Source organism: Manis javanica, chromosome 12 (assembly GCF_040802235.1).
Source record: "Manis javanica isolate MJ-LG chromosome 12, MJ_LKY, whole genome shotgun sequence".
NCBI classification, from domain to species: Eukaryota; Metazoa; Chordata; class Mammalia; order Pholidota; family Manidae; genus Manis; species Manis javanica.
Window position 1 is genome coordinate 29,426,574 of NC_133167.1, and position 25,611 is coordinate 29,452,184.

The following is a 25,611-nucleotide window of genomic DNA, read 5'->3' on the forward strand; positions in this document are numbered from 1 at the left end:
ATGGGCAGAGCCAGACTTAACCTGGATTCCCTTCCATGATTCCCTGTAGTTATCTGTCTTTAACACCTCCTTATAGTTAAACGACACATGGAACACTGCCCAGATGCGAGCCCCTCAATGACAGTGAACTTGAACTTGAAGGTCCTTCTCAACATACACAGTCTCAAAATTCGTGAATCGGTGGTGTACTTCTTCTTAAGGAAGAACAGATAGCATTTCCAAGCAAATCATGTTAATTCTTTAGGAGCAAGATGTGTTAGAGAAAAGAGATGCAAATATAAAATCACGTTAAGTAAAACTACATAATCCTCAATTTTTATTTGAAATATCAGAATAAACTCAAGAGGTACATATTTATTTTTTTTAGTCCTATCCACTGAAAAAACCTAGACAAAATGACCGATCCAATAACAAGGATCACTTCTAACACCCAAAGCATGGTTCCCAAAGTACTATTTCCCACTGAAAGAAACCAGGACTCCTTGCAGAAAAGCTGATCCTAGCCTGGGGTAGAAAAAGTACAAGATGGGCCTGGAAGATTTTGTCAGAGCAAAAAGCAAGGAAGCGCTCAAAGACTCAACCTGAAGAGGTTCCCACTGGCCACAATATGAGGACACTAGGGCAAAGAGAATAATAACAGTATAAGCCTATCTATCTATCTATCTATCTATATATAGAGAGAGAGCCTAGTCTCACCTCTGAGGATTCTAGAGAACCAACCCATTTTTTCATAAACAAGTCAAAAGGCAGAACAATCAATCATTAACTTTGCCTTTCCTCAACGACCTGTCCTCTCTCTGCCTGTCCCTCAAGGTAAGCAAATAGTTGATGAAAATCTCTCTTTAGCACTATTCCAACTAATAAAGGAAGAAAGAATAATGAGGTCTTACCATCTTGCAAAACCATAGTGAAACAATGGCTCTAGACAATGATCATCTATAGCACTAACATCAAAGAGAAAAATAACTACATTATGTGATTCCTGGAGTACACAAAGAGCTATAAAATATTCTATACACAAAAAAATCAAGCTTCTAGATGCAAATATCAATTTAAAGAAACAGACCAGAAAAGCATGTTTAACACCACCACGGAATGCAATCAGCAAAATGCAGACTGGAGAACGACAGAGGACAAATGATCCTGTTTCCTCAACAAATAAATTGCAGGAACAAAAAGGAGGGGCAGGGAGGACGCACACACGGACAAGACTTAAGAAACAGCTACCAGAGCAACGTGTGGGCACTGTGTGAATCCTGAATCAAGAAAAGTTTGAAAATACATAGCAGATAATCAGTGAAATTTAAACCTTGACCTATCACTTGATGATATTTAGGATTGATAATGACATGGTAAATTTTTAAAGAATCCTCATCTTTTAGAGATAAATACAAAAACATTTATGAATAAAATACTGTATCTGAAATTTGCATCAATCCAAGGATACTAGACCACAGGTTTCATATTCATGCAAGCAAAGTCAGGAAGTGATTATGGCTGTCACAGGATGATTTACCAGGGATACGGTGTCCTCTTATCTACCTCTTTGTGTGTCTGAAATTTACCACAATTATGAAATACACTTTCCTTACTAAAAATTCCTCCAGATACTATGAATACCTATTTATCCTCTATATTCTAAACTAAGTAGAAATAAGTAAACCCTCTTATACTGAGGGACTTATTTTCAATGCGATCATCAATTTTGTCTCCAAAATGAAAAACTTAACACATTTTCCTGAACAAAAACTAACAGTAATATATTAATGTAAATATGCCCATAATGAACAGTAAACTTCCTATCATACAATTCTATTTATTCTCAAAAAGTTAATTATGATCCCACAACAAATACACATTATAACTACATGCTGAAATTTGTACATATGCAAATACATAAAAATTAAACTTCGCATCTGATACATATTATCAGGACAAAGACAATATGAGGCAACATACTTGATTTTTTACCAAAACCAGGAGATCTATATGCAGGATGACGCAGATAAAGATGTTAGAAAACACCCATAATTAATTGCTTCTTGCCTTCTTTTCTATGAAACATATCAACCAAAGCATTCATGTGCTTCCAAAGATTTTCAAAGTTCCATATGCATAAACTTCCCACACATTATTTTTAACCTCTGGTTCACACTGCCACAACATTCCTACATTATGATTACCCCAAACATAGACCCCACTACCCTTACCCTGTTACTGCATTTCTTTATGAGCAGAGCTGCTAATATCACTTAAGGTAGTTAATAAAATCCAGTTTGGGTCAGACTGACTATAACACTTAACAATAAGGACAGAGAATACTAGATGGGGTCTAATTTATATCATCAACACATATCATGAGCTTAAGAATTTAAGCTCTCGTTTCAAGGCCCTGAAAAGTAAACAGAGTGGCAGAATGCCTTAGGTCCATAGAGACTAGGAGCATATATACTCTAGATCTACGACGTCAATCTCTACTTTGGTGATAACTTACTATATAAAATGCTATATACATATAAAGAGAAGCTTGGTATATTTGTTAAATATGTTTTAAAATTGGAGCAAAGTTGATATATAATAATATATTGTTTTCACATACACAACATAGTGACTTGATGATTATATACCTGACTAAATGCTCACCACAGTAAGTTAGCCCCTGGTACCATATATGTTAAATATTCCTTGAACTGACCAGGAAAATGTCTACAGTATTTGGTATATAATTTTATAATAAATATTGGATGAACTAGCATTTCTTTTTAGAGAAATTTCAGTAAGATATTAGCTTAATCTAAAATAAAATTCAAAATCTCTCTTGTTCAGGCAATGACACACACGAGACGTAATGATAGCATTTGTGTTGCAGAGCCATAACTTACAGTCACTGCTGTTACTAGGGTTCATATCAAAACTTGAGTACCAATGATATGGATTAAACAAAAGATGGTTTATGTATCTAGGGGAACCACATTACTGTATCTAGGGTTACTGTAACTGCAACACTACCACTGGGGAAACCATTGATTACCAAGAAGAGCATGTAAAACGTGCAGAAGTAATAAAAAGGAGATAGAAAAATCAATCCTTTGGCAGTTAATTCTGAAGGAATGCAAGGAGAGATCACGCACTTGATCAAGATGTGATGCCTGAATATATGAGTGGTCTTTCCAACCAGAGGCAAGAACACAAGCAAAGAGAAGGAGTAAAACAGTTCACATCAGCAGAGAAAAAAAGCAAGTTGCTTTGCAGGAGCATGAGATGTAAAAACATAAAGCGAAGTGGTAGGTAGAGGGCAAATTTCTAATTCTTGGAAAGCTAATTCTGTTGTTGCTCTTTTTCACGAATTTTTCAAAGGACATCATCTCTCCACTTGAAGTTTTCTACAGGAATTCAAATTCATTATTCTATTCTTTTCTTCTTGCTTCTCTTTGAGCAACTGCAAGTTTGATCATCTCTACCCTTTAGTGCCGGCGAGAGGCCGGCCCACGTGGGGGAACACCGTGAGGGACGACCTACTGGAAGTAAAGAAGGCTGAAGCTGGCTGGATCATGGCCTGGCTCTAGAGCAACTGCTAAATTTGAAGGAAATACATATTGCCCTCGGGGAGGAGCCAGTCAGTGGGAAGTTGGGAGCAGAATGCAGCTAACTACAGTTCAAACCCTGAGCAGAGCCCTTTGGTTTCCAGGAGACTGGGGCCTAGAACAGAAGTCCGGGAATGAAGCCTTCATGCTTGACAAGCACTGGATTCATGATGAGGGCCTTGGATGTAAAGTCAGGGGCTTCCCCTTTCCCTGACGGCTTTGGGGAAGCGACAGGGAAGAGAGTTTCAAAAGAGACAATGGGTTGTTAAAACACATGAGCCTGTTCCCTAGAGCGGGGAAAATTCAATAAATGTCGGAGCTGTATGGAATCCAAGGTGTTTGCAAATCCACTTTACACATGCACATCCCACATAACTTATGTGTGTACATATGTTATATGGTACTGATAAGATACGACCGTTACCATTCTCTATGGGGCAGGCAGGGGTCTAAGCCTGCTTCTCTCAGCTGATGCCTTATCCTCACCCTTGGGGAGATACAGTAATGTGGTTCCCCTAGATACATAAACCATCTTTTGTTTAATCCATATCATTGGTACTCAAGTTTTGATATGAAGTGCAAGATAAAAATTCAAGTGGATGGTAGAGTTTGTGTTGGGTAAAAGGGTCCCCCCCCATCAGTGGTCTTCTCCGATGCATGGGTCAGAATGCTACGGAACCCTGTCCCACTTACATCATAATGGCCCTGCTGGGGTACTTAAGCACCGGCCAGGCCAGTGACTGAGTGAGTGAGTGAGGAGAGAGGAGAGAGGAGAGAGTGGATATAGTGGCTTGATTATTGGCAGTCCTAACTTGAACCTGTGGCAGCAGAGTAGACATGCAGGAAGGTAAATATGCAGAATTCTCTTAAATCTTGTACCCCATGTCCTGTAATTATATAATTTCTCATGAGGAAAAAGGAGCTAATAACTAATCTAAGTCAATAATTTTAATATTTTGTATACATCTTTAGAAATATCATATACAAGATACCCAATATCACTGACATCTAACACACACAATTTTCATAATTGTTGTTTCCTTATATTTTGGAGCAAGTGAAGTTTCAAATGCTTAATTTCATGGGGGGGTTTCAATGCCTAACATGATTGTCCACTCAACATGTCTTTTTTGAATGGATACAGATCCCAGAAAATGCCACATCTGTTTTTTTGTATTCATTCCTCAGAATTCGAGAACACCCAAAAGGATTCTCCTCAGCCCGAGGCACGTGTGGTGGTCGCAGGCCACAGTGAGACACCACTAAAGCTTCATGCCGTTGCTGAGGATGGTGAGGGAGAGCAGATCACAGAGGCTGGGCAGGATGAAGAGCTGAGCTGCTCAGCCCAATCCCTGCGTATTTCACTTTCCCTTCAAAAAACAGGAAAGGGCTTCAGGGCAGAGGAACTAAGACTGAAGCCTCTGCAGAGGGACAAACCCGGGGTGTGCTTGCAAGGATAGGACAGTTCCCCATATGAACACGTGGACAGCTGTTGGATAGTGGGCTGTGATGATCACAGTGTGGGAACTGAAGTACAACCTCTTCCCTCAGATCAGCACAAACTCACACACACACACACACCCTCTTCCCTCAGATCAGCACAAACTCACACACACACACACACACACCCTATACTCCTTCATACCAGATACAGCCCCATTATTCCTTCCTTTCACTTTTTCTCCCATATACACATGCCTTCATTCCAGATGCGTCCTTCAGATTCTCTACGAGCGTTACCCAGATACACACTTCCACCTTCCCTCCTCAGGCAATCATTCTCAGACTCAGCTGTCTACACACTAACCCGTACATCATGTACACCCTTTCACACAGGTAGCTTGTTTTACCTCCCTCCTTAGAGCTAGCTACGAATCTCTGTTCCATTTACAAAGACACACTTTGTGAAAAGCCAGTCGCTCATGATCTATAGTGGCACAACCAATACTGCCACACATTTAAACTTTTCAAAGGAAAGCCCCATTAGGTTACCCACGTAAATGGAGGCTACCTGGAATCACTGAAGACATTCCATAGCAGACTCTTACTGTTTTATTAATGGATGGATAAATACACAAACACCCAGCACAGACCACATCTATAATTTTCATTTAACTTTTCCACAAAAGCAGCTCTACAGCATGGACACAGGACAGTGGCCCTAACCCAAGGCCACAAAACAACAATGCAAGCTGCTGCTGCTTCTTCAGAGTGCCTCTCCTGCGTCCCTTGTGAGGACACGCTTGCCGGCACTCGTAAGAAGGGACTATTGAATGGGATGCAAAGGACAGTGGGGATCTAGGCAGAGCCCAGAGATGAGCTGAGTGATTCTGCTCATCAGTCAGCACAAGGCTGCCCAGTACAGAAAGAAACTCAAAATGCTTCTCCATCTTCATTAATACAATACACAGCGGAAGTAGTAAATTCCAAGGGAAAATCCTTAGGATTGGAGTGAGCCCAAGGAGACAAGTGGAGGGCAGAGAGTTATTTGAGGAAATGGTGGAAGAGAAACATAGAGGAACATGTCAGTATGAGCTGGGCAAGGACAGGTTATATTACCAGGAAGGTGTGACCACACCAATAGCCTAAAACAGACCCAACGTAGCGGGATCCTCAGGTCCTGACCTGAGTATAGACATACCTGGACCCAGATCCCAGCACAGCGGTATCTTTTCACAGCCAATGTTCTCAAGTTCAACCCTATACAGACCCATCTGCACCCATGATCCTCATCATTTACTTCCTTGTCATCTTCCACATGCTTCCAACTTCTCTACTCTGTTTTTGTCCCGACCATACAAAAGTGCTGCATGAGTTGTCCCTGTGTTTTAATGTTATGCGAACACGAGTGCACAATACATGCATTGCGTCTACTTCTTTTCACTCTCTGTACTTGTGTTTGTAATCATCCATGTTATATGGGACTGTAGTTCCTTCATTCTTGGCACATAAATAGTGTCTTTATTGATTATACTTTTAAAAGCGTTTGGGTTACTTTCTGTTTGGGGCTACTCTAAAAGGTGATATTTTGAACATTCTATTCTTCAGGGGCTCCCACTTTCCCTGAAGGCTCTGGGGAGCCATACATGTGTACATAAATTATATGGTACTGCTAGGATAGGACACTTAACCATGTTCTACGGGGCAAGCAGGGGTCTAAGCCTGTTTCTCTCAGCTGATGCCTCATCTTCACCCTTGGGGAGATATAGTAATGTGGTTCCCCTAGATACATAAATCGTCTTTTGTTTAATCCATATCATTGGTTCTCAAGTTTCGATATGAAGTACAAGATAAATATTCAAGTAGATGGCAGAGTTCGTGTTGGGTAAAAGGGTCGCCCCACCCCCCAATTAGAGGTCTGCTCTGATGCACGGGTCAGAATGCTACGGAACCCTGCCTCACTTACATCATAATGGCCCTGCTGGTGTACTTAAGCACCGGCCAGGCCAGTGACTGAGTGAGTGAGTGAGGAGAGAGGAGAGAGGAGAGAGTGGATATAGTGGCTTGATCTTGGCAGTCCTAACTTGAACCTGTGGCAGCAGAGCAGACATGCAGGAAGGTAAATACGCAGAATTCTCTTAAATCTTGTACCCCATGTCCTCTAATTATATAATTTCTCATGAGGAAAAAGGAGCTAATAACTAATTTTAGTCCTAAGTTCGGATATTATGTATACATCTTTAGAAATATCACATACAAGATACCGAATATCACTGACATATATATACAATTTTCATAATTGTTGTTTCCTTATATTTTGGAGCAAGTGAAGTTTCAAATACTTAATTTCATGGGTGGGGGGTTCAATGCCTAGCATGATTGTCCACGCACCATGTCTTCGTTGAATGGATACAGATCTCAGAAAATGCCACATGTTCTTTTTTGTATTCATTCCTCAGAATTTGAGAACATCACAGAGAATTCTCCTGAGGCATGTGTGGTGCTCACAGGACGCAGTGAGACACCAGGAAAGCTGCATGCCGCTGCTGAGGATGGTAAGGGAGATCAGATCACAGAGGCTGCACAGGATGAAGAGCTGAGCTGCTCAGCCCAATCACTACGTATTTCACTTTCCCTTCAAAAAACAGGAAAGGGCTTCAGGGCAGAGGAACTAAGACTGAAGCCTCTGCAGAGGGACAAACTGGGGGTGTGCTTGCAAGGATAGGACAGTTCCCCATATGAACACGCGGACAGCTGTGAGATACTGGGCTGTGATGATCACAGTGTGGGAACTCAAGTACAACCTCTTCCCTCAGATCAGCACAAACTCACACACACACACAAACACACCCTATACTCCTTCATACCAGATATAGCCCCATTATTCCTTCCTTTCACTTTTTCTCCCATATACACATGCCTTCATTCCAGATGCGTCCTTCCCATTCTCTACGAGCGTTACCCAGATACACACTTCCACCTTCCCTCCTCAGGCAATCATTCTCACACTCAGCTGTCTACACACTAACCCGTACATCATGTACACCCTTTCACACAGGTAGCTTGTTTTACCTCCCTCATTAGAGCCAGACTAAGCACTCAAAAACTCATATGTCCTGAAGGGAATACACTTTCATGTACAGTCTTTCTATTCCACATATCACTTCACCCAACCTTCTGCCAAAAGCCTGCAGCCTTTCAGGGAGCTGCACCTCTGGGAAGCTCAAGCACACTTCCTCCAATAAGCTCCATCGTTAACTATTTCACAATAAGAACACGTTCCACCCCTCTTCATGTGTTTTGGTGCACCATGTACACCGTCATTCACCACCCCCTTACCAATGTCAGAAACTCTCACCAGGTATGTCCCAGAACATACACAGACCTCCACACCCTCAATCCCACATAATCACACCACAGACATACCTCAGATAAAATGTACATCTCACAGCATTCGGTGATTTCACATAGGTATGTACTTCCAGGCCATGTGCACACATAGCAATAGTCTCATGACCATCTCAACTCCTACAGACTTCACACACTTATTCTACTTTTCTCATGTCTGAAATTTCTTTTCCCAGGAATCCCTCAGTTGCGTCCGCATAGTGCTACGATTGGGCCTCCTGACATGACTCAACCCCAGGTGTTGGAGGAAAGGGAAGCTTCCTCCCTCGCCACACAAGAATCCTTTCCTCCACACCTGGGAATGTCATGCGTCGACAACCTTCACTACAGGCCTGTCCAGAAGAAAAGAGGTGTGGCTGACTCACAGGATGGGGAGGAAGTCCTAGAGCCAGCCTCGAAGAGGGCCAGAGGAGAACAATCTGCTTTGCCACAAGGGGCCCCAAAAACATCCAGCCCCTTGTGTGCAGAAGAGCGCCTGCCTGTCCTCGATACCAGCCTGGACAGCAGAGCCCTGCGGGGGACAGAGAAGGTTGGTAGTAGGGGGGAGTCCCCCGCCCAGGAGGAGGGCTCCAGGGCCGAGACGCCTGAGGGGCTGGTGGGCCTGGACAGCGGCTTCAGCTCCTAGGTTTTCCATCCTGTCTTTTCTTGTCTGAAGAGGAAGAACGAGAAAGTAGAGGATGAGGCGGAATTCCTGGAGCCCACCATAAAGAGGGCCAGAGAAGAACAATCTGCTTTGCCACAAGGGGCCCCAAAAACATCCAGCCCCTTGTGTGCAGAAGAACGCCCGCCTGTCCTCGACTCCAGCCTGGACAGCAGAGCCCTGCGGGGGACAGAGAAGGTTGGTAGTACGGGGGAGCCCCACGCCCAGGAGGAGGGCTCCAGGGCCGAGACGCCTGAGGGGCTGGTGGGCCTGGACAGCGGCTTCAGCTCCCAGGTTTTCCATCCTGTCTTTTCTTCTCTGAAGAGGAAGAACGAGAAAGTAGAGGACGAGGCGGAATTCCTGGAGCCCACCTTAAAGAGGGCCAGAGAAGAACAATCTGCTTTGCCACAAGGGGCCCCAAAAACATCCAGCCCCTTGTGTGCCCAGGAACGCCCACCTGTCCAGGAGTCCAGGCCAGAGCACAGAGCCCTGCAGGGGATGGAGCAGGTTGGTAGTGCGGGGGAGCCCCCTGCCCGGGAGGAGGGCTCCAGGGCCGAGACGCCTGAGGGGCTGGTGGGCCGGACAGCAGCCTCAGCTCCCAGCTTTTCCATCCTGTCTTTTCTTGTCTGAAGAGGCAGAATGAGGAAGACCGGAACGAGGAGGAGGAGGAGGAGCTGCAGTATGTGGAGGATGAGTCGGAGTCATGGGAGGAGGAGTCGGAGTCATCGGAGGAGGAGTCGGAATCATCGGAGGAGGATTCAGAGTCGGAGGAGGAGTCGGATTCAACGGAGGAGGAGTTGGAGGTGTTGGAGGAAGATTCGGAGTTGGAGGGGAAGTCGCAGGAGGAGTCACAGCCAATGGAGGAGGAGCGGGAGGTGTTGGAGGAGGAGTCGGAGTCAACGGAGTCGTCGTCGGAGGAGGAGGAGGAGGAGGAGTGGGAAGTGTTGGAGGTGTTGGAGGAGGAGTCGGACTCGTCGGAGTCATCGGAGGAGTTGGAGGTGTTGGAGGAGGAGGAGTTGGAGGAGTTGGAGGTGTTGGAGGAGGAGTTGGAGTCATCGGAGGAGTCGGAGGACTTGGAGGTGTTGGAGGAGGAGTCGGAGTCATCGGACGAGGAGTTGGAGGACTTGGAGGTGTTGGAGGAGGATTCGGAGTCGGATTCGGAGTCGGATTCGGAGTCGGAGGAGGAGTTGGAGGAGGCCTTGGATGTGGACGCGTTTTTGGAGGAGGCGGTTATATGGAGGAGGAGGTGGAGAAGGGGGTAGAGGCAGAGGAGGATCAACAAGAGACCAAAAACACTGGCAGGAAGACATCCTCCTATGAGTACACAGACTCTTTGTGGCCCCAGAAGAGCGGGAGTGGAGGAGATCAGAGATGGTGGCATGAGAGGTGAGACAGAGGCTTCCTCCAAAAACCGCATATAATATGAAACTATCATGGATACAACTAATCCTGTAAGAGCAACAGGAAAGAGGGCGGCACCAGACTGCACACACCTGGACAGAAGAGCAGACCTCATGGAACAGGGTAACGTACCAGAGCCGTGGCCCAGCGGGACCCAAGCCCTCCCCCAACCCCAACTCACCGTCGGGAGGAAGAGAAACGGAGCAGGGAGGGAGTGGAGGCTTGGGCCTGCTGAACACCTAACACTGGAGATCTGCTCTGGGAGCACAAACCTACATTTCATGGTGCTTTCGTGATACTCTCGTGATTAGGGGACTGGAAAGCTAAGACAAGCAGAATTCCTGGAGGGACTGATATTCCAGCTGCTTGTGGACAGCAGGGATCCATATCCAGCTGCTCTGGGACAAAAGAAAGGCGGGCAGTCTGAGAGACGGCCTAACAAGGAAGCCCTTAACAAGAGGGCTGCTAAAGGGGCAAGGATTGCACAGAGCTTACTGCTCAGGAGAAAGGATGGGTAGACAAAATTGTCTGCGTGCACTCTGCCCGGCAGGTTGGGAGCTTTCACGATCTTCAGGTGCTCCAGCTCCCTGGCTGCTTACACAGCTCCAAGGACGCCCTCCGTGACACGCAGCCTACTGCGCCTTTCTCCCAGCCAGACCCACCTGGTTCGCAAACCGGCAAAGCCTACCCTGCTGTTAGGCCAGCCGGAGGGAAGATCTGTCTATAACAACTACAAATGCAAAGCATAGAGGCTTATACCTGCCTACTTGGCCCACTGGTTCAGGCAGTGGAGACACGCATAGAGGCCAGGAAGCAGGAAAAAGCTCTTTCCTTACCCCAGGCACCAATACCACTCCCCTGCAATCCTCGACATTGCTTCAGGGCTGAGCAGCTCTAGAGAGTACAGCTTCTGGACAGTAGAGGGCGCCATATACAAATATGAAAGGCCAAAGGAACCTGGGTCAGTAAAATTATGAATGCAACTCCTGAGAAAGACTTAAAGGACATTGACCTTATGAATCTTCCGGAAAGGGAGTTCAAAATAAAAATCATTAACATGCTCATGGAAGTACTGAAACATATGTAAAAACTCAGGAATGAATTCCAGTTGGAGATCCAATAGTTGAAGAGCACAATGGAGGGTATTTAAAGCAGATGAGATGCTGTCGAGGAGACAATAAATGGAATAGAAATTGGAGAAGAGGAATACCAAGAAGCTGAGGCATGGAGACAAAAGGATCTCTAAGAATGATAGAATATTGAGAGAACTGTGTGACCAATCCAAATGGAACAATATTCGCACTGCAGTGGGACCAGAAGAAGACAGACAGAGAGAGAGAAAGGGAGACAAAGTGTTTTTGAGGAGGTAATTGCTCAAGGAATTGTCCTGCAAACTTTGGAAACAATGGACACACTTAGGGAAATAGTTTGGGACCTTCCATTACTGCCTCTTCTGTCCTCTATGTTTTGACTTCCACGTGGTGCTTTGAGTGAAGGCCATAAAGGCTCCAGGTTCATTAATGATGAAGTAACTGAGACTCAAGGAATTGTTGGCTTTTCATACATAATCTTTGGCAAAAGTAGTGCAATATAAGTGCACCAACAAATCAAGGGAAAATTTTCAACTTCATCTCGCAATGAAAGTTTTTATAATATTACTTATTCTCCTTTTCATGTAGGAAGAAACATATTTGAGCATCAGGCATACACTCACTTCACCTCCTAGTTCACAGATCAACTAAGTATGTTAATCACCCCATGTCATTTTTCATTCAGTTATGTGAAGTAACCATAATCAGCAGTTTTCTTTACATAAAAGACTCAAAGTTTCATTTTTTAACCTGGGATTAACCTAAATTTATTTGAGGAAAAAAGGTCCAGAAATTTGTAGATACAGCTGTTTTTCAAATAAAGTACAAATTTAATGTTCAAAATCTACTGCTTACATCATCACAGCACACTAATTCTTCACAAGAATATGGGAATTTCCTTTTCCTACGGATTGAAGAGTGACTTAAATGCATAAAAGTATAAGTTGCATATAAATCTGCAGGATTAAATACACTATCATCGTAAAACCAACGATCTATCAGGAAAATCAAATATTAAGGTCTGAATTTAATAAAAACTACACATACAGGTATTTCTAAAGATTTCCACTATGAAACACTTCTAAAATATTAAACCATTACTAATGTAATAACACTGAAATAATATGTTTTCAAAATAATTTTTAAAAAAACAGATGAGTTTTTCAAAATCCTGTTTTCCATCCATTGTTTACAGTGGAATCTTATAGTCTAAAGGCCTGGATTGCCAAAGTTTTAAAAGCCTGTGTGGTCCAGAGGAATTGAAACCCGGCAGCCAAAGAATGGAAGCAGTCATGTCTCCAAAGAGAAAGAGAAGCTACAATTTTGAAATCATTTACTCATTGTAAAACCCTGAAAGTGTTGTGCTAACATGAATTTCAGTAAGAATTTGAGAATGCAAATTCATACACCTCAAGCTTTACTTAACGCAGCCAATTAAATCCAAAATTTCTTGTTTCTATGATGCTGGCACCTTTGCACAGTAACTACAAAGAACACCTTTGACAGATGCTGTCAACCACTGTGTGTACCTTTTTTGTATATGAATGAATAAAGAAGGTAACATTCTACAGGTAACTGCCATGGCCTCTAGGTCTTTATTCAAACACAGTTTTATGCTCCATCATTGAAGAAATTAAGACATAGAACATACAAGCTTATTTACCTAAGAGGTATTGGTAGCAGTGTTTATAAAAATAAGTTAACTCTAAGATAAACATAAAGACCTCGTCAACTTTATTCCTGCTCACTGTTTATAAAACTTTTCAGCATAGCAGTAACAGTGAAGGATTATCTGTCTCTGATTTTCAAAAGATTTGGGACAACTACCACCCACTACTGTTAGCTTTGTTTCTCAAAGCACAGTCATTCCTCTAGAATGCTATAGATGCAACCCAGATGTAGCTGAAAGGAACACAGAAAGCACAGGAAAGGAACAAGCTAAAAAGCTGAGCTCAACATCTCCTGCTTAGAGATGACCACCCTGCCTGTCAATCTAAAGTTGATTCTCTGCCCTTATTGCCAGTATCAAACATCATCACAACTCTATTCAATTACCTGTTAATGTTTTTGCTTAGTCTCCCCTAACTAGAAAACAGGCAGCATGGTACAGAAACCTCATTTATCTTCTTCAGTCCATATCCACAGCTAAAACCACTGGCATCCATTGTTAATCTGTCATACGAATAAAGACAAGCAGAAACAGGAAGGAAGAACAAAGAAAAAGAGAAAGACCTCACGTTATAACACAGAAAGCCATTTACTTACACCAAAACAAAAGCTTTAATCATATCTTTGATAAAGCCAAGGGCAGCACAAGAGAAGTAGGAACATTCTGGAATGCACATCACTGATGGTCATTGATGTCACACGTATGTGTTCGCTTCTTGCGACATCTATGGACAAAAAGGGGAAAAGCCCCATTGCTGGAAAAGTAAAGCTGACATTTCCGTGAAGAGAGAAGGCAGACAGAAATTAGCAAACATAATAAAAATGTAAGTTAAATGGTATGTTAGAAAGTGTTAAGTGATTTGGCAGAGAAAATAAGAGTAGGGTGAAGACAATGAGAGGATGAAGGTCTTCTCTTTTTAAATAAAGGGTCAGGTGAGGTCCCAATGAAACAGTAACACTGAACAAAGATCTGGGGAGGCAAGACAGTGGCAGTCTAGAGAATGGAAGGCAGTCTCCTAAAAAATGGCTGTGCCCTTGTGCAAGTCCGTTAGCGGCCATTTGGAAAAGAAGTCAAAGCTCAGAAAAGAGACTCTTAAAGGAGTCCCTTGTGTGTGAGGATAGGAGTGGGAAAAGTCAGTCACTTCTCAGGCAGAAGTTGGAAAAATACGAAATGGTGGCAGCTGCCGGCCCAGCCTCTCCAGCGCAATCCAGTGCCCATACCAAGGAAAACGCTCACGCCACAACATTAACATTCCGCTGGTTTCACATCATCATTAAACATGCTTAAAAGCACCTTTCCTTTTACATGAAAGCATTTCCAGAAAGGCAGGAGAGGGACCTATACATTATTCGCACCTTATGTTCCCTTCCAAGCTGCTGAGGTCATCCAGGTGTAACGGCATGGACGACGTAAGGATGGGGATCAGCTCGACCCCTCAGAATGAGGCTGTTCAGTGGGAGAAGGGTAAGTCTTAACGTCAGGAAGACTAAGCTGAAATCCAAACTCCACAACTCAGACAGACTGGGAACAATACCCTTGACCCTCAACTCAATTGTGAGAAATTCATTACATGTTCACATACATGCACCTACATAGGCACGCACGTGTATTTTTTTCTTGACACCATAACTCTTCAGTTCTACAAAGGCAGAGCCATTTCTAACATACATACTACTGAAATCCCAGCACCTGGCATAGCGTTCCCCTTACAACAGATCTATAAACGGGGCCCATTATCACCACTGCCACACGTAATTCTCCAAAACTAAATGCTGAGGACAGTTTAGAAGTGACAGACCTCCTGGCCAGGAGAAAGAAGAAAGTCACCAGGAAGCGAGCAAAAGGTCCAGAAAGAGAAGGATGAGAATGCACGACCAGCTTTACATGTTAAAATCTGGACCAAGAAGAAACAGCCTTCCCCAGTTTTTCTCCGTGCTTACACATTCAGGACGTGGGCTGTAGACCAACACAATCCATGACCTGCTTTTCATCTGCAACAAGTACAGAAATTGGGAGCGAGCATGTACAATTTTTTATAGTAATTTCTTATTGCTGCAATATCCAAGCACATGATTTTGTACTTTATAAAAGTATCCATTTTCTACAGGTAGACAAACAAAACAATCTGGTCTTCCCCCACACAGAGTGTGAGAAGTCCTGGGTACACTGGTCATCGGCCCGACACCTATCACCTTAACTAAGACACATAATTAGCTGACACAGTTTGCTGACATACGAAAAGTAAGCCTCCACAGACAGGGAAAACTTCCACTTATATATTACTCATAGGAAAATGCACACCAAATATGAAAAACAATTAGCTACAACTTTTATAAGCTTTTAATCGGACTTCTTTTACTCTCAACAACTCACCCACTTCATGAGAGTAATGAGTATGTAGGTAACAAGGCTGAAGACTGTAGTTCTGCCTAAAGCACGGCTTTAGTACACCATTAGGCTGCTTAGTTAGAAGCACAGCGGAAGAACAAGCCTCAAGCAGAGATGCCAGTTGTACAGCAGGCAAACCACCACCACCACCACCACACCACGAAGGACACAAAGTTCACCTTATAACAAAAGATGACAAAAACTTCAGAAAAATTACCAAAATGTTGAAGAAAACTTTTCTTAGAGTTATATCACAATATGAGTTACACGCATTTACAACACTTACACATATATATATATATATACTTATACATATTAATACAAAAGCTGAGATGACTTATCTGATATTTACTTTCTACAAGAAACACTCAATCCTTATTTTAATTTTAAAAGATATAAAAATATTGTAATTGAAAAAAGCTTGACACATACCCATAGTTCTAGTCATTAATACCACCCACTCTTTCTTCCCTAGAAATCATCCCCAAACAAGTAAATCTAAAAACAAACATAAACTCCATCTTCATAAAACCAGTAGATGCTTGCAATGCAAATACTATTTTTTAGAAAAAGGAAGGGACGGATCAAGATGTAAAGACTTCTCAGGGAGAAAGGACAAATCCCAGGGCCTCTAGACGGAGATAGTCAGCATAAAACACAAACCAATCCTATAGGACACAGCGTGGAGACAGCAGAGTCCATGATAATCAGAAGAAGATGGGGGCTGAAAATGGAGAATAAAAATTGTTTGAAAATGTATTTAAGGGACGATGAAATCCAAGTTGCCCACCACCAAGTCTCCTGTCCAGGAACAAGAGACACAATCTCTGGAGAAATTGCACCATAGTAGGGTTCACATTTTAAGACATCAGGCACAGAGAAGGTCTGAAGATAAAAGGCTACAGGCTGCAGAATTAATGCTATGCTACCCCACCGAGCCTCAGAAAACCGGCAGCCAGCCTTACAACTAACCTTCCTCTCCAGCTACTACTTATAAGCAATTAGGAGAGTGTGTGTCATCAAAATGAGGGACCCAGGAAACAGAGGACCCAACACCCCAAAACGTGACAATTCGTATGCTAGCCATGCGAGAGCTCGGGGAACAACCATCCCTGATTGGATCAGCCGCTGAAGAGCAGTAAGAGTGAGCTTCATCAGGGAAAAATGCAAAAACCAACACATGCTATGACAGTTTTAACTCTGGAAAACGGCACTGAGAGTCATTTTATACCACTTAAGGAGAGAGAAGAAAACAAAAGATTAAAAATAAAAAGCAAATAAAACATATTAACTCCGGGAAAAATAAAAATTTGCACTGGACAGAAAATAAATGGTTATTACTATTGGCTCAAGAGTGAACAATATCTACATAATCATTGTAGTGAAAACACTGAAAATATATTTAACCAGAATTCCAACAACAACTTTGGATGACCAGTGGAGAGAAAAGGTAGAGAAGCTATAAAAAAAAAAAAAACCATAAATGTTAGCTTACCCTAACAGGATAGAAACAGATAATGGTGAAAATTAATGAATCAAGAGATAGCAGTAAATTCATATTTAGAAATAAAAGTGCACTGCTATCCCTAGATTCATAAATTATTTACAATTATCGAGATAAATACCAGAAAAGGACAGCTAACGGGTACAGAGCAGCGGCTTTGTGGAAGCAGCATGGGCAAGAGGGTCTCAACAGACCAATGTTTTTTGTTATGGCCTTTTTAGCACTGTTTAGCTTCTTCAACTGGAAAATGGCAAACTATGGCCCACACGCCAAATCCTGCCATCATCTATTTTTATAAAGTTTCGTGGAACACAGACCCATTCACTCATGTAAAGGATTGTGTATGGCTACCTTTGCACAACAGCAAAGTTGAGTAGCTATGACCGAGATCACATGGCTTGCACAGGCTAAAATATTTACTATCCAGCCTTTTGCCAACTTCTGCTTTAAACCATATGTATGAATTACTTTGATTTTTAAAATGTAAATGGTATAGAAGGTGGCCCAATTGTTCTCCAGAGGAAACTCTTTTAGACATTTGTTTTAAGTCTATCTGAATATAAACTCCTTTTCTCTCAATAATAAGCATTTTTAATGGTCTCAACTTTCTCACTTCAGAAATCATCTTTTGACATTCTGATATCATCAATGGCAATTAAGTGTATTTATAGTCCCCCACTTTTCCCACCCTTCTTGCTCCTAATATAGTTATTCAAATATATTTATTTCCTTTAGTGGTTACTTTTATCTTCAATGAATAACTCTGTTTAATTCTATCACCTATAAACGGCATCTCCACTCCTCAGGGCCAAAGATGACATCAGTTCTTACTCCTGCCCTTCTCTCCTTCTGCCCTCACTTTCCACTTCTGTCAGCTCTACCTTTACTTGTACATTATCAAAGTGGAAATCATTTATATTCTCCTCTGTAATGATAACCAAACTTAGGCTGTAATTTGATTCCAAAGTTGAAAGCCAATAGACAGCATCGATATTTTTGGCAACCAAGGAAATAGTGTTCCCTGACAAAGCAAATAGGAAATGACTATTTGTCATTCCTTACAGGGATAATACATACAAATATAATTCTCCTTTTTATAGCCTACCCTTTGGCAAATATTATGTTATGTTGTTCTGATATGTAAGCTATAAGAGTTGACCACAAAATATATTTTTATAATATTTTCTAGAGTATATGTACACATTACATGCATAATATATATGTATACACACAGTATATATGTATATATGGTTACAAACACGCAGGCTGATATAATCACATTCAGTAGAAAAATAAATTGTGATCAATTTTGTATAGGCAAGAAATATTACTCCCTTCATGAGAATGGGCATGGTTGCTTTGGATAGCAAAGTAAAAATAGGCTAATTATAAATGCCTGGTATTTACAATATGTGAAGCCCTTAATTTAGCCAAAAAGCAATAAAAAAGGGTATTAGTAGTTTCCTATTGCTTCTATAACAAATGACCACAAAGCCTGGCCTTAAAATCAAGGTGTCAGCAGAGGTGAGTTACTACTATCTGGAGACTCTAGGGAGAATCCTTCCCTTGGCCTTTCTAGCTTCTAGAGTCTTCCCAGATTCTTTGGCTCACGTTCTATTTCTAACCTAAAAGCTAGTAATGGCCAGCCCAGTCTGATCTCCTCGTCTGCTTCCCTCTTCCACATGTAAGGACTCTTGCGATTACACTAGGTCCACAAGGATAATGCAGGATTATCTCCCTATCGCGCAACTAACTGGCAATCTTAATTCCATTTGCTACCTTAATTCTCATTTGCCGTTCAACATAATACACACACAGGATCAGAGTACGAGGGAGGACTAGGCAGTCTGGGGAGTCATTGTTTTGCCTACTACAGGGGTCAAATACAGTATATTTTCCCTTTTTGTGATAAAGAATCTAATAATTACTCCAAAGTAACTACAAATAAAAAATATCAGTGTGCTAGAAGATCTGTCTCAGAGCTGTATTTAAAAGGAAGGAGGTTAAAAATTAGGCTAAGAAAGCAACTAAAAGATGTATCTTCCAAAATTTTTACTATTGCCTTTATGAAATGTTGGATCGCATTCAACATTTGGCCTAACATTCCAGGGAATTTTACCCAAGAATATTTGTTTTTAAATAGTCTAAGAGACAAAAGAGATATAAAACAGTGATAGAAAATTTAGGATTGAAATGAAATTTAAAGTAATTGAGTCAGTAATAATTCAAGGCAAAAAAACTTATTAACTTAAAGCACAGAGGCACAAACTAATCAGAACAGATACTAGCTAAGTAAGGCCAAGCAGGTGTTACCAGGTGATTACATCGGCCCAACCATTTGACTTTCAGAGCCATGCTTACCAGTGGGAAAATATTTCCAACTGGTAATAGTCTGCTTGTTCGGTCCTTTCAGATTGGGGAAATGATTAGATTGCCTCCATAGTGAATAACACTTCATAAATGTGAACAGTCTTTATTTAAATACACATCCTTCCACAATAGACAGGAGGGTTTATTATCATATCAGCCTGTGGTTTCTTTTTACTATAGAAGAATGACCAAAGTTTTGACTCTTTATTACTACCTAATTAAGCATACTTTTTTTTCTCATTATTCTTTGAAATCCGTACAAGTCTAATACATGCTAGAAGGCAGAATCCAACACATAAAAAGCACAGTATAAAGCATGCTGGGACTGTAAAGATTATACTACAGAAACAATGCCTTTTCAATATTTGTGACTCCCCATGGAAAGTAGGGCTTGGCACATACAAAACAAACAAAAACAACACTAAAGTTCAAGGCTATAAGGAAGTCCATTATATGCCAGTAACAAAGATGGAAATATGGGTTAAGTTAAACATCAGGAAAGTGGAAAAAGGAAATTTAGTTTCTACATGTGTTGAATTTGAGATGCCTCTGGATGATCCAGGTTAAGATGCCTATCAGGCAGATCAAAATACAGTAACGGTGCTCATAAGAGGGGTAAGGACTAAGACATACACATTTGTGAATCAAATATACAGAGGTAGTCAAGTCAGGGAAAACATAAAATACCTGAATAATTGGAGGGACATTTATAGCATTGAATGGAGAAGAATAAAGATCTAAAATCAGGGACCTAAGTTTCCACTTTAGGAAGCTAGAATAAAAACAGCAAATCAAATCCAAAGAAACCAATTAAATTGACAAGAAATCAACAAAGGAACACGTCAACAAAACCAAATTGGTCACTTAAAAAGATCACTAAAGTTGAAAAGTCTCTAGCCATGTTAACAAAAATGAGAAAACTCAAATTACTGATGAGAAATGAAAAAGGAGACATCACGACAGCTTTTATGAACATTAAAAGGATAATAATGAAACACTATGAATAACTCTATGCTCACAGATTTGATAACCTAGATGAAATGGACCAATTCCTTGAAAGACACACTCTGGTAAAACACACACACAAGAAGAAATAGATAATCTCAATAGACGTATATCTCTTAAGTAAGTTGAATCAGTAATTAATAATCTTGCAGAACAGAAGGCACCAGGCACATATGGGTTCACTGGTGAATTATACCAAATAGGTAAGGAATACACAAATTTTGTATGATGTCAATGCATAGAAGCAGAGGGAATACTTCCTCTTTCATTCTATGTGAGCAGCATTACCCTAATACTAAAACTAAATAGACATTAAAAGAAAATTACAGACAAATCTCTCTCATGTGCATGTAAAAATCCACAACAAAATAATAGCAAATTAAATCCAACAATGTATAAAAAGTATTACATAAACAACTACCAAGATTTACCCTGGGTATACAAGGCTGGTGTAATATTCAATAATCAATTAAGGTAATCCATCACACATTTAGGCTAAAAACAAAAAAACCACATGTTCAAATCAATAAATACAGAAACAAATATGACAAAATTCAACACTCATTCAAAATAAAAAGTCAGTAAATTAGGATTAGAGGGGAACTTCCTCAAATTAATAAGGAATATCCACAAAAAAATCTACAGCTACCATCACACTTAATGATGAGAAAATTGAAGCTTTCCCAACAAGATCAAGTACAAAGTAAGGATGTCCCTTCTCAACATCGTACTGGAAGTTTTCGCTAATTCCATATATCCAGAAAAGGAAATAAATGGTAAATAGATTGGGAAGGAAGAAACAAAACTGACGTTGTCTGCAGATGACATGACAGTCAATTCTCTCATATTTTCTAATAGAGTAAAATATTGAAGCTAATAAGGGGTTATAGCAATTGCACAATACAAGGTTAATATGCAAAAATCAATAACCGCCATATATGCCAGCAATGGACAAGTGAAATTTGAAATTAACAACACTGCCCTGTTTACATTAGCACCCAAAAAAATTAAATTCTTACATATAAATTAAACAAAATATGCACAAGATCTAGTTAAGGAAAACTACATGTTTCTGATAAATGAAATAAAAAGGCACTACATAGATATTCCTTGTTCATGAATAATACAACTCAACATTGTAAAAATGTTAATTCTTCCCAACTTGATCTATAGCTTCAAGGAAATATCAACAAAACTCCAGTAAGTTATTTTGGGGCTATCAACAAACTGATTCTAAAGATTATATAGAAGGGCAAAAGAACTGCCAACACAACACTGAAGGAAAACAAACTTTTAGTACTAACAATTCCTGACTTCAAATACCTGATTTTGTAGACTTACTATAAAGCTATGCTAATCAAGACAGTGCGGTAGTAGAGGAACAGATAAGTTGATCAATGGTATAGAAATAGAGAGCCCAGAACCAAACCTATATAAATAGAGTCAAATAATCTTTGACAAAGGAGCAAAGGCAATTCAATGATGCAAAGACAGTCTCTCAAACACTGGTGCTGGAACAACTAGACATCCATATGCAAAAAAATTAATCAAGACACAGACCTTATACCATTCACAAGTATTAATTCAAAACACATCACAGTCCTAAATGTAAAATGCCAAATATAAAACTCCTAGAAGATTAGTAGAGAATAGCTAGTTGTCTGATAAAGGAATTATCCAAAATATAAAAAACACTCTTAAAACTCAACAATATAAGATAATAAAAACCTGATGTAAAAATGTGCCAAAGACTAACAGATACCTCCTCACAAAGGAAGATTTACAGATGGCCAATAAGCATATGAAAAGATGTTCCACATCATGTATGAAATTAAAATTGTAACAAAAATGAGATACTATGCATTTATTATCAGAATGGCCAAATCCAGGACAAAATCCATCTGCTGACAACAGCAAATGCTAACAAGGATGAGGGGCAACAGGAACTCACTCTCACTGCTGGTGGAAATGCAAAAAGGGTACAGACAGTTAGGTGTGTAACTACACATACACCTTCTGTATAATTCGGCAATCATGCTTCTTGGTATTCATCAGAAATAGTTGAAAACTTATGTCCACATGAAAACCTGCATATGGATGTTTACAGCAGCTCCACTCATGATTGCCAGACTTGGGAGCCACCAAGATGTCTTTCAGTAAGTGAATGAATAAAAACTGTGTACATCCAGACAAAGGAATATTATTCGGTTCTTAAAAGACCTATCACGCCTTGAAAACCCATAGAGGAATCTTGAATGTATATTACTCAGTTAAAGAAGTCAACCTGGAAAGAACTACATACCATATAATTCCAAATCTATAACACTGGGAAACAGCAAAGCTGTGGAGACAGGAAAAAGATCAGTGGTAATCAGGGTTCGGGGTAACAGAGGAATGAATAGGCAGAGCACAGAGGATTTATAGGGAAGTGAAAATATTCTGTAAGATACCATAGTTACGGATACACACCGTTATACTTTCGCCCAAACATACAGAATGTGCAACACCAAGAATGAGCCTTAACATAAACCATGGACTATGGGTGACTATGATGTGTCAATGTAGGTTCATTGATTGTAACAAATGTATCAACTCCCCTTGGGGGAGGTGATAATAGGGGAGGCTGTGCATATGCAGGAGCAAGATGTGTAGGGAAAATTTCTGTACCTTCCTCTCAATTTTGCTGTGAATCTTAAACTGCTCTAAAAGTGGTCTTAACAAAAAAAATTTTCAAGTAGATCGCCCCCAAATACATCTACGAAGACTTATTACTGAGCTCCAACCTAACATCTCAACATAGATGCATTAAACGTATACCTCCAAAATTGAGTGCATGACACTTCACATGCTAGGTATTTCTTTCCTCAGTGAGTGGCAGTACTTCTGCAGTTTTGTGAGCCAAAAATCTAGGATTCATCTATACTCAGCTCCCTCACCCCTGTGTGAAATTCATCCACAAATTCTGTCACGTCTATCTTCTGAATCTATTTCAAATCTTTCCACTTTTCTCTACTTCCACAATTACTTCTCTAATACAGTTAAGCACTGTCCCTTGACTACACTACAGCAATAGTCTCCTAAAGATTGATCCACATCTACTCTCTTTTCTTCAAATACTTCAAGCCCTTCCGATACTCATGTGCTTGGAGTCCTACTATGTTTCAATCTCAAAAGCTCTTCTTCCTCACCTAAAATGATCTTTCTTTCTCTCCCTATTTTAATCATAGCTATCACCTCCTAGGCCCAACACAGATAGTCCTGAATTCACATATGAATCTTTCCCCAATTCTCCAATCAGAATTAATTTCCTCTTCTACCATACCACCACATTACCCTATTCATGCTTATATCTGTTTCACTTGGCCTCTACAGTCAGTTGCTTGTATGTCTCATTCTCAAGTATATCGGCAATGTCTGCATCATCGTAACATATTCCCAATTTCCTTCCCCACTCAAGAGCCCAGCCCAGCATTATAAATCCAGTAGGTGTTCAACAAGCAGCAAAGTCAATTACGGGTGATTGCCATATGGATAAATTCACATTTAGACATAAGAAGAATGGTTAGGACAAGAGTAAGTTCAAGAATGGAAAACTGTACCAGCAAGCAACAGGAAACTATCGATCATCATGTAGTGAATAGTTACCAAACAGCTTTAGGAATGTGCACAGGCCAAGTCACAGTCACAGAATTCTTCAGGAGTTTACAACCTCTCACATATTACCCAAGATGTTCCCACAATACCACTGATGTCCTAGAAGACTTGATAAGAAATACGCCAATCAATATCAAAGCTACACCTCCTTTATCCCAGGAGGTTCTACCTCCTTTCAACATATGTGAATGTTACCAGCTAGAGGTCACAGACTATTTCATCAACAAGGGACTTTAATCAAGTTACTTCATTTTGTGGATGAGGAAACTGAGGCCCAGATTTGGTTGAACATATTCCCTGTGGTCACAAAATTCATATATGGCAGAGCCGAGATAATAACACAGTTTTCCAAAATCTTGGTCTAGGGAGTTGGCATTCGAGGACCTGAGTAAAGTAGAAGGAATCACATGCCTGGGTAACTGGAATGGCTGGGATTTCTCATCCACTGGTTGAAGAATGTGAATTTCTCCCCCACACCCTTCAACATAAGGAAATCTGCCCCTGGGTGTGGGAACACAGCCCTGAACCACAGAGCATCCAGAGCCACACCAGGAAGAACATCCTTGTGCCTCCGCGAGAGTCCTTGCAGCCCTTTTGAAAGAAGCCTTGGGCTCCACCTCTTATAAGGTCAATAGCCACAGCCTATTCTTCAAGGCTATTACCAACACCTTCCACAAATTTAAATATACTTTTAAATCATTTTTTAAAGTCCTAACATGGGAACATTTTGTACGTTTTAAAAATATTTTAAAGGCCTGGATTAAAGGACCAAGTAAAAAATATCAAGAAAATCACAGACATAAACACAATTAATACACTGCACAGTTCTGAGAAAACACTCCCCCCAAATTCTTAACATTTCTAAATCGGTATAAACATTGTCTCTGTAAAGCAGCAATTCGTTTGCTAAAAAGTGAATTCAGAAAATACAACAAATATTTATATATGCCAAAGTTCCGATTAAATGTAAGGCTTTTAAACTTAATACCCAATAAACATGATGGGGTAAAAGAAAAAGAGAGTGCTAGAAGACACTGATTTGGCCTCAGACTGTCTCATTCTACCTCATCCTGCATGTATGCACTTAATGAGCACAGAAGACAAATTCTCACTACTTCTGCTTCCGACATGCACGTATCTAACAGAAAACTATTATCAGGAAATACAGCCAAAGCCATAAGCCCTGCTAATGAGATCAAATTCTCAGAAGCTATTTGCCTTAAGTTCTTGAGAATAGATTTCACCAGAGCCAATATATGCTTAAAAGGAAAATTCCTAAAAAAACAGAATCAATTTTTAAATGTGGGTAAGTAAAAATACCCTTTCATAATAAGTGATTTTATACAATGTGTTACTATTCACCAACACATCAAACAGGATAATCAGCATTCTTCAATACATCAGACCAATCATCAAAAGTTTGCCTTTAATGACTAATTTACAGGGAGAGTGGCAAG

General features: G+C 40.7%; 1 protein-coding gene across 9 annotated transcripts in view; it reads right to left on the reverse strand.

Moving 5' to 3' along the window:
- The window catches only part of PARD3B (par-3 family cell polarity regulator beta), a 1,156,296-nt gene that overhangs the window by 921,872 nt on the left and 208,813 nt on the right, over nucleotides 1-25,611 (reverse strand). Inside the window, exon 1 of one of the 9 annotated variants that reach the window (XM_073218307.1) lies at nucleotides 8,451-9,290. The exons of the other annotated variants lie outside the window; for them this stretch is intronic. Coding sequence (XP_073074408.1) covers nucleotides 8,451-8,468 — 18 coding nt within the window. The 5' untranslated portion in view covers nucleotides 8,469-9,290. Of the gene's footprint in view, nucleotides 1-8,450; nucleotides 9,291-25,611 lie in introns of those variants that run through there. 9 annotated transcript variants of the gene reach the window in all.